Here is a 10,453-nt window from a genome sequence, read left to right on the forward strand (position 1 = left end):
TGGATGTTTCTCTCTCCTCCCCCCCTTAAAATCAATAAAAACTTATTTTAAAAAATGATTAGGATAGTAAGTTTTCTATTATATATTGTTTTAACACGCATACAGAAACGCAAAGTAGAACAGAGCCTGGCAAATATTTTCTGCAAAAAATCAAACAGTACATGTTTTCAGTCTCTTTCCCAACTACTCAAATGTGCACTTCCAACACAAAAGGAGCCACAGATAATTAGCAAACAGATGGGTGTGGCTGTGTGCCAATAAAACTTTATTTGCCAAAACAGGCAAAGGGCCAGCTCTGGCCTGCAGTTTGCTGACCCTGGATATGGGGCACACCATTATGTGGGTTGGTGTGTTTGTTTATGCTTGTTTGTGCACCGAATGTCCCTGGAAGTTCACGTGAACAGTCATTATCTCCAGAAAGGTGTTGTTTTTTTGTAATTCTCCCTGAGGATATTTTTTTCCATTTGCTTTCCAGGAGTGGAAGGGAGGGAGGGGAGGAGGAAAGAGAGATAGAAACATCGATATGAGAGACCATCCCACATGCACCCTGACAGGGGGTGAGGAGCAAACCCGCAATCCAGGTATGTGCCCTTGACAGGGAATCAAATCTGAGACCCTTTGGTGCACAGGCTGACGCTCTAACCTCTGAGAAACACCAACCAGGGCAGTACCTTCTGACTTGAATGCATTTTATGTTCTTACCTATTTGCCAAATCTAAAACAACAAATAAAAGCGAACAGGGAAGGCCAACATTTCCACCTGAGGCTCAGAGACAGTTCCCGAGCAGGGGCATGAAGGGTCAGTCTCAGAAAGATCACCAGTAGACCAGCAGGAAGTGGAGCGGAGCCCCAGAGGGGAGGACAGGTGGAGGCTGAGGGCCTTGCCCACAGCGTGCTGGCTGGAGAGCCACTCACCCGAGCCTGACGTTAGCATACAGCTCCCGCGATGTCCGGGTCTGGTTCTTCCGCGTGATCACTGCATCGTACCAGAAGCCCCGTTCCTTCGGGCTATCGGGGTTGTAGTTGAGCATGACCTCCTGGCCCTCCTTCAGCTCCTGCCATCTGATGATTTCTCGGGCTCGAGCCCGGACGTTCTGTGAACTCATCTGGACCACACCGTATTCCGGGTAACTGGGAGGAAAACCCCACACTCAGATCCCAGGGCAACACCACACCACTTTCCCTCCAACAAGAGAGAAGCGAGGAGAAGGCCACACACAACAGAGGTGTGGGCTATCTCATCGCAGAAGTAAATTCCCCTCTGCAGGTGTCGAAAATACACAGGTGCAGAAGACAGGTTTCAATTACAGAGGTGCTATGGGTTGACCTTGCGTCCCCCAAAAAGATATGCTGGAGGTCTAACCCTTGGCACTTGGGAATGGCACCTAATTTGGAAATAGGGTTTTTGCAGATGTAATCAAGTTAAGATGAAGCCACACTGCCTTAATCCATTATAACTGGTGTCCTTATAAGACGGAACAAGTCAGACACAGAGAATGACACATGAAGGGGGAGACAGAGACTAGAATAATATAGTCACAAGCCGAGGATTGCCGGCCACCATCAGAAGCTGGAAGAGGCGAGGAAGGATTCTCTCCTACAGGTTTCGGGAAAATCATGGCCTGGCTGACACCTTGATTTTGGCCTCCGGAACTGTAAGCTAACTTTTTCCGCATTCTGAAAATGATTTTTGCAGAGGGACATGCATTAATTCATTTATATAAATATAATGCATTGGCTATTAGGATACAGTAGGAAGTCATTATGCTGGATATACAGAAATATTCCAGCAGCCTCATAAAAGGCATAAAATAACTGGCCTGAAAGAAACAAATTCTATCCGAAACAAATTTAAACCTCACCTGTGAGGGGACAACTCCAAATCTATTATGAGTAGCTATATCTCCTGGCACTCATTATTTTCACTAGTAAACCACCGAAGGCAAGGGTTGCCAAACTTTTCCTGTAAAAGGCCAGATAGTAAATACAGTAAAACCTCGATATAACAGACTAATCTGAGCGAGGGGGTGTCCATTAAAGCTGAAAGCCCGTTATATAATAGAGTGTTTTCCGAATGTGTATGTTAAAAAATTGACAAATTAGTTTACCTATTTTGACTTATGCAGACATATTTGTGTAATTAAAATTAAGTATGTATGAAAAGTTTAATTTCACAGAAAAGTTTTCTATATTACTGTAATTTTAAATTTATACTGAATTGATCTAGTAAATGTGTGCATTCATTAGTCACCTTGAGTAAACAAATGCACACGTGTGGGGGGGTGTAGCCTAGCACATCAGCTAGCACGCGTGAAAACTGCTGTAGAAAGTCACACCACTCAACACCACCACTAATACCAAGTGCCATGCAGTGTGATCATGTGCTAATCATTTGCCAAACATTGTTTAGAAATGGTGACACTTGGATTTAAATATGTAGACTATAGCTATAGATATACATTATTTATATTGGCAAAATTACTACAGTGTTTTTTGCTACATTTCTTAATCACTAAAATTTGTTTAAAATAAGTGAATTAATAACAAAAATAACCTGTAATTTAACTATAAACAACACTTGGTTAAAAGCATTTCAAAATTAACAGGGTGTTAAATTTTTTTTAAATTCGTACTCTGGAGATGCTTCATTTAAACATCTCCAAATAATTCTTTTGTTTTTTTAAAATATATTTTTCTTGATTTCAGAGAGGAAGGGAGTGGAAGAGATAGAAACATCAATGATGAGAGAGAATCTTTGATCTGCTGTCTCCTGCTTGCCACCCCCTGGGGATCAAGCCTGCAACCCAGGCATGTGGCCTGAATGGGAAATCGAACCAAGACCTCCTGGTTCATGGCCGACACTCAACCACTGAGCTACACCAGCTGGGCATCAGGGTGTTAATGTTCACATATGACTCACAGACTAGAAATTTTGTCTGTTAAATACGAAGTCCATTAAATCGAGGGTTTACTGTATTTTTGGCTTTGTGAGCTAGAAGGTCCCTATCATGAATATTCAATTGTGCTGCTATCACTAAGAAAGCATTCACAGGCAATAGGCAAACACAAATGGGCGTTGATGTGTTTCAATACAGCTTCATTTACAAATACAAGGGGTGGGCTAGATTTGGCCCTCAGGCTTGGTTTGCATCCTCTAACCTAAGTAGATGGGAATCTTATGTCTACTGTGATTCATTATTCAATTACTTCAGTAATTTTTATGGAGCTAATAAAGCTTAGTATATGCCAGAAACTGGGATAGGCAGCAGGGACCCAGCAGAGAACCAAAGGAAGCTCTTGTGCCCTTTGGAATGTGAGCTTCCTATGGACAGGCACGCTTGCCCTGTTGTGGACTGAATTGTATCCCTCCCCACCATGTGACTAGCATTTGGAGATGGGGCCTTTCGGGAGATCACTGAGGTTAAATGAGGTCATACCGTTGGGTCCCTAATCTGATGGGGTTGGTGTCCTTGTAAGAGAAGGAGACACCAGAGCTCTCTCTCTTTCCATGTGAGAACACAGTGAGAAGACAGCCAAGAAGGAAGCAACCCTACCAATACTTTGACCTTGGACTTCCCACCTCCAAAACTGTGAGAAAATACATGTCTGCTGTTTAAGCCGCCCAGCATGCGGTATGTTGTTATGGAGCCCAAGCCTACTAAGACAGCCTCTGGGTTAACAGACGAGAATCCCTGTGGCCAGCACAGGGCCTGACACACAGTAAGTGCTCAATAAATACCCATTCCGGTGAGGGAGAGGGCAAACACGTAAGATGGTTTCAGGTGGGACAATGATACGAGGTATGAATAAAATAGAACAGGAAATGGGAAAGGGGGGTCTGACTGGAAAGTCAGAGCAGAGTTCTCCTAGGAGACCTGAGGAGGGGCCGGCCTAGCTTTGGGTCCCTGTGACACTAGTCCTCTAGGTGCAGCCTCCTGTGTTGTTTGGGAGCATGAGGGTGGGAGCCTCGAATCCTGACCATCATCCCCAAGGCTGTACCAAACTCCAGGTTCTATATACACAGGACCAACAGTTCTGGCCCACCACCTCCCTGGAATGACACTCACTCATCATATGTCACGTGATAAATGACGTCATCGTCTTCTTCCAATGTGGAGGCTGAGCAACAGGGTGCGTCCTGAGAGGAAGCAGAGCTACAAGGCGTGTCCTTGGATGAGGCGGAGCTACAAGGCGTGTCCTGGGACGAAGCAGAGCTACAAGGCGTGTCCTGAGATGAGGTGGAGCTACTAGGCGTGTCCTGGGATGGTGGCTTCTTTGTCACCCTGACAACCTTCGCCTCAAACCAACTTCCCACATCCGTGTCCCGAGCATCAACGTACTCATTGACCTGCAAGGTAAAGGGAAACTCTCTTATCCAACCCAGGGAAGGAAATCTGATCAGCAACACTCACTCATCATATCTCAGGCCTGTTTGATCCTTGGCACTGGCTGTTTCAGGCCTGGGACGCAAATCCAAAAGCCTGGACTCGGGTTTCTCGAGTGCAGCACTGTGTGTGGTCATAGGGATCCCTCTGTGAGGGACCATCCTGGCCATTGTTGGGTGTTGAGAATCGTCCCCCATGACTGGGGAAACCTGATGTCAGCAGTATCCCCAGTCATGACATCCAGAGATGTCCCAAGATTTTGCCAATGTCCCTGAAAGCAGACTCAGCCTAGGGAGGCCAGAACTCATTTCTCAAGAAAAGCTGAGAATCCAGATCATTATATGAAATTTCATGATCTTAGAGGGTGGCAGAGAATTCAGAAATTTTACAGCCACTACAGAGGCCAGAGCAGACACCTGTAGGCCAGACCCAGGATTCTGTTTCAGGGATCAGGAAGAAATTTGGAGTAGCACATGCTTCTGCCAAAGAAACTTCAGGTTTTCACGACAGGACTGTGGGTGCCCAGCCGCAGGGATGGAGGGGAGATGGCCCGCCCTCATGAGCTCATGGCTCGGTGGTGGGGAAGCCAAAGTCAGTGGAGCATGAGGAATGATCCTCAGGGGTGCAGAGATCGGCCAGACCCCAAACCTCCTGCAGGAGCCTCACCTTGTACAGGCCCAGCTCCGTCTCATCACACACTGCCTCATCAGATAAGCCTGAATTCCTGTCCGCCTCCGCAGCCACCTCACCGCTAGTCGAGGACTTGTCCGACTCGCTCTGGCCCAGGCAGTAGCCAGAATCCGTGTCAGAAAGCTCAGAGTCTCTCTCCTGGTTGTTGCTGCTGCTGCTACTGGGGGGAGGAGGCATGAGGTTCTGCCGAACCAAGAGCTGGATGGTGTCATTCAGGCGAACATCATAGTCGAAGAGGGTGTGGCCATCCTCCATCTGCAGAGACACCAAGACAGAGATCACTTGCCCACCTGTATTTAGTGTGTCTTCTGGGTGCCAGGCACAGGCACATGCTGTGAGCTAAGGAGGGGATCTGCCCTCAGATTATGGGACAATAAAACCTGTTCCCTTGTGGGCATGCACACTGATACCCCTTCCCCAGACCCTCTCAAATGAGGACTCCTGGTGTCATTAGGTAAGTGTCCCCATGAGCACAGCACAATCCTGCTGTGCTGTAGACACACATCAGATGTCAGGGGAGGTTTCCTTAGTACTTCATGAATTAACATGCTTTGCAACTTTTGTTACAATAAACACTGTCATTCTCAGTTGAGGGCAATCCGGCATACAGGTGCCACTGGCACTCAATGTTTGGGGACGTCTATGGTTGTCACGATGGAGTGCATCGGGCCAGAAATACTGCAAAACCTTCCACATTCCCCAGGATGGCCCTCCGCAGACAGTGACCTGGCCCCAGTGTCAGCAGTGGCCAGGAAGGAGACCCAGCCTAGGTGAGTCCAAGGAGACATGCACCCCAACATCCACAAGTCTCCCCTGTAAAGCTCTAGCTCAGGTCTTACCCACACAGGGCAACTTCTCAGATCCGTTACCTCCACCCCTATTAACTCCTTGATGCTAATTCCGCCCACACTAGACACCTGCTAACAGGACACTGTGGCCAGCACAGCTCAGCAGTCTACACCCCTGGGTGTGAAGTTTGTCTTCTGAGTGGCATCCCGACGGCACAAAAGGCCAAGGAGTTACCTTTTTTTTTTTTAAAATATATTTTATTGATTTTTCACAGAGAGGAAGGGAGAGAGACAGAGAGTTAGAAATATCGATGAGAGAGAAACATCGATCAGCTGCCTCCTGCACATCTCCTACTGGGGATGTGCCTGCAACCCAGGTACATGCCCTTGACCGGAATCGAACCTGGGACCTTTCAGTCCACAGGCCGACGCTCTATCCACTGAGCCAAACCGGTTTCAGCCAAGGAGTTACCTTTTATTAGGAACTATCCCGCAGCACTCCACCAACACCCAGCAAGGACCTGCAAGGGCACCTTGTTCTATCCGATGCCCCTAAGGCCGGCCTGTGTGACACGGGCCGGATCGTTTTCTGTGGAGGGCCATCCTGAGCACTGCAAGGTGCTGAGCAGCACACCTGCCCCTCCCCACCACAATGCCAGGAGCTCCCCCAGTCATGCCAACCACAGATGTCTCCAAACTTCCACTGGCCCTTGGGGCAGAACAACCTGGTTCAGAAGCGGTCCTAAAGAAAAGGGAAAAGAGAGGAAAACATACACTTCCCTCCTTCCAATTTTTTACCAAAAGCTGATGTTTCAAAGGGCTGGTTGCAATTAATATGCAAACAGCATCGGGGGTCACAGTGGAGGCAAGTTCCAGGGTCCAAGGTCATCCTTCAGTCCAGTGGTTGTTACTCTTTCTTCATCACAAACCTGAGAATTTGAGGGATGATGACCCCTCCCCCCAAAAAATGCATCTGGACACACCATCACTTGTCTACAGCTGCACAGGCTGCCAGGGCCCCTCTGAAATCCCCCTAGGTGTCACAATGTTTACCCATTCACACAATGGAATATTATTCAGCCATGAAAAGGAGTGAAGCACTGACACTCGCTACAACGTGAATGGACCTTGAATACATGATGCTCAGTGAGAAGCCAGACACAAAAGGCCACACAGTATGTGCCTTCATCTATGTGAAATGTCCAGAACAGGCAAATCCACAGACAGGAAGTGGGTAACCATTGCCAGGGGCTACGGGAGAAAGATGGGGAATAAGGCAGTGATCAATAAAAGGTGTAGTTTCCTTTGGATGAAAATGTCCTAAAATTTACTGTGATGACAGTTACAAATCTATAGACAGAGAGAAGAATACTGAATTGCATATTTTAAAGAGAATTGTATGTTATGAGTTCAATCTCAATCAAGCTGCTTTTTCCTTAAAAAAAAGAAAAGGCCCTAGATGGTTTGGCTCAGTGGATAGAGCGTAAGCCTGCAGACTAAAGAGTCCCGGGTTCGATTCTGGTCAATGGTACATGCCTGGGTTGCCGGCTCAATCCCTATTACCGAGCATGCAGGAAGCAGCCGATCAATGATTCTCTCTCATCACTGATGTTTCTATCTCTCTCTCCCTCTCCCTTCCTCTCTGAAATCAATAAAAATATATTTTTTAAAAAAAGAAAAAAGGCCCTAACCGGTTTGGCTCAGCGGATAGAGCATCGGCCTGCAGACTCAAGGGTCTCGGATTTGATTCCGGTCAAGGGCATGTACCTTGGTTGCCCTATCCCGCAGCACTCCACCATGTTCTATCCGATGCCCCTAAGGCCGGCCTGTGTGACACGGGCCGGATTGGGATTTTGCCCAACTGGAGGTGAATGTAAGTGTTCAATTCACAACGGGCTGGGTTAAACTGTGATGTTCGGTAGGTTAGGTGTACTAAATATGTTTTGTTTAGTTTTTAATCCTCACCTAAGATATTTTTTCCATTGACTTTTAGAGAGAGTAGGAGGGCAAGAGGAGGGGGGAGAGGGGGAGCGGAAGGGAGGAAGGGAGGAAAGGAGGAAGGGAGGAGAGAGGGGGAGCGGAAGGGAGGAAGGGAGGAAGGGAGGAAAGAAGGGAGGAAGGGAGGAAGGGAGGGAGGGAAGGAGGGAAACCTACAACCAAGTGCCCTTGACCAGGAATCGAACTCGTGACTCTCAGGTCCTCAGGCCAGCGCGCCAACCACTGAGCAACTGGCCAGGGCTAAATATGTTTTTTACTTAGAATATTTCGACTTCTCAGGATATAACAACCCATCACAAGTCAAAGGGCATCTGTATATGAAATTCTGGAAAGGCAAAACTATGGAGACAGTGAAAGAATCAGGGGCTGCCAGAAAGTGGAGGGAGGATAAATAGGTATAGCACAGAGTATTTTTAAGGCAGTGAAACTACTCTGTAGTTTCCAACCCCATGGAATTTATGACACCAAGAGTGAACCCTAAGGTAGCCTACGGACTCTGGGTGACTATGACATGCCGATCTAGGTACATGGCTTATAACAAATGCACCATCTAGTGCCCGATGCTGACAGTAGGCTGTGTGAGTACACAGGAAATCTCTGAACCTGCCTCATCATTTTGCTGAGAAGCTAAGATTGCTCTCAGAAATAAAGTTTATTAATTTTAAAAAAGATGAAGAAGGACAAATGCCCGAGTGTAGCTGTGACAGGAAACCAGCAGAGGGCAAGCCAAATGGCCTTAAAAAGGATAAACAAGACATTCGCACCCAGGGCCCAGCACCTCCAGGGTTAGGCAGACATCCTCATTCGCCTGGTCATTCTGTGGGGAGGGGCCATCCTGGGCACTTCTGAGCATTGAGCAGCATCCCTGGCCTCTACCCACACCTAATGCCTGAGCACCCCGGTCCTGAGAGCCACAAATGTCCCCAGACAAGGCCCAGTGTCTCCAGGGGCAGTTGCCCTCAATGAGAACCAGTAAGCTAGAGAGACCCTCACATGTGCTTGAGGACACGGACACCAATGTTCCTACCTGGCATATTCACAGGCTTTATTTGCAAGCAAATCTATGGCTTATACATGCAAAGGAGTATCACACAGCTGCATGTGACAGTGAAACACAAAAAAAGTGGATGTGTCTCACACACACACACATCAAGGGAATCGAGGACGACTTCAGAGGACACTTCAGAGGACGGGAAATAAACCTAGCCGCCTGGGCAACAGAGGCAGTGGTAGGGCCGAGCCAGAAGGGAGCACGTGATCAGACTTGTTTCACAACGAGCACTGGACAGAGACCCCGGACAGAGGCCGAGTTGGAGAGAAGAGAGGCCAAGCTGGGAGGCTGAGGTAAGAGAGGAGGCCGAATGCACCAGAATGGCCACTGGGGGTGCAGAGGAGGGGTGGAAAGGGTCACGCAGACACGGAGGCAGGGGGAATCCTGATTTGGCTTCAGCACTCACACCACTCCTCCCTCATGGTATTTTTCTACTGACAACACCTCCCACAGGGTGAGCCCACGCTGGGCCTGACCTGGCCCCTCACCTCCATGACAGGTCAGGAAACCAGAGTGACAGAAGCCCACTGACTTGCTCAGGGCCTGAGCTTCCTGCAGGAGGCGACCTGCCTGCCCGCACAAGGGCGCAGACAGAGGCACAAACAGGGCAGGACATGGGCAGGAAAGGGGGCACTCGGGCTGGGCCAGGCTGGCATGAAGCTCTGCCTGCAGGACACGATTCACAACCTAGAACTTTCCAGAAGGGTCCTGCAGTCAGCAGGAAAAAAAAAAGTGTGCCCCTATTGTCTACCCCCACCGGCTTCCCCAAAGCTGTGCAGAAACGTTCAGGAACCACAAGGAGAGAGGCTGGGCCCAGGCCTACATCATGCTAACATGTCCGCATGAGGTGACCAAACAGTCTAAGGTTTGGGTTCGTTATCGAGATCCTAAAATTCCAACCAAGGCTAACGGCATTAATAAAAGCTATAGCTTTTTCCGCCAGACACCAAATCTGCTAGCACCTTGATCTTGGACTTCCAGCCTCCAGAACTGTAAGAAATAAAAATCTGATGTTTATAAAAAAAAATAAAAAATTTTAAAAAGCTATAAAAACTGAATGACAAGTGAGCACCATCTTTCGTTAGAGGTTCTAATGTTAAAATTAAACCTGAGGGGGCGGTCAATTGGGGGAAAAGGAGACTTATGTAAAACTTTAGACAATAAAAAAAAAATTAAACCTGAAGTTAAAATCTTGAATAACCAAAATTTCCACTGACAACCCCTTAAATTGCCTGTAGTAAAAAATGCAGTTGTACCTAGATATCTGCAGGGCAGTGGGTCCTGAACCCCCAAGGACACCCAAATCGTGAAATGCTCAAGTCCCTTAAAGAAAACTAATGTCCCAGTGCATGGACTCATAAACATTGAAAGGAAACTAATTAGAAGAAATATTTTAATATCGCTATTCACCCTTTCTCTACAATAGAAGTGTCAACCAAATTCACAATCGACAATGACAAATCAAAACACAAGCGTGCGATTGGTGCAGAGGGCTTTATATGTATAGTGCATGGGCAAGTCAACTTAGTCATATATATATA

At 47.5% G+C, this 10,453-nt stretch overlaps 1 protein-coding gene across 1 annotated transcript in view; it reads right to left on the minus strand.

The window, feature by feature from the left end:
- UHRF1 (ubiquitin-like with PHD and ring finger domains 1) overlaps positions 1-10,453 on the minus strand; it is a 40,576-nt gene that overhangs the window by 23,535 nt on the left and 6,588 nt on the right. Inside the window, exons 2-4 of the mRNA XM_006754030.1 lie at positions 5,052-5,330; positions 4,068-4,348; positions 916-1,131 (exon numbers count right to left, since the gene is read on the minus strand). Of these exons, the coding sequence (XP_006754093.1) occupies positions 916-1,131; positions 4,068-4,348; positions 5,052-5,330 (776 nt within the window). The remainder of the gene's footprint in view (positions 1-915; positions 1,132-4,067; positions 4,349-5,051; positions 5,331-10,453) is intronic.

The sequence above is a fragment of the Myotis davidii genome, unplaced genomic scaffold, assembly GCF_000327345.1.
Source record: "Myotis davidii unplaced genomic scaffold, ASM32734v1 scaffold551, whole genome shotgun sequence".
NCBI lineage: Eukaryota > Metazoa > Chordata > Mammalia > Chiroptera > Vespertilionidae > Myotis > Myotis davidii.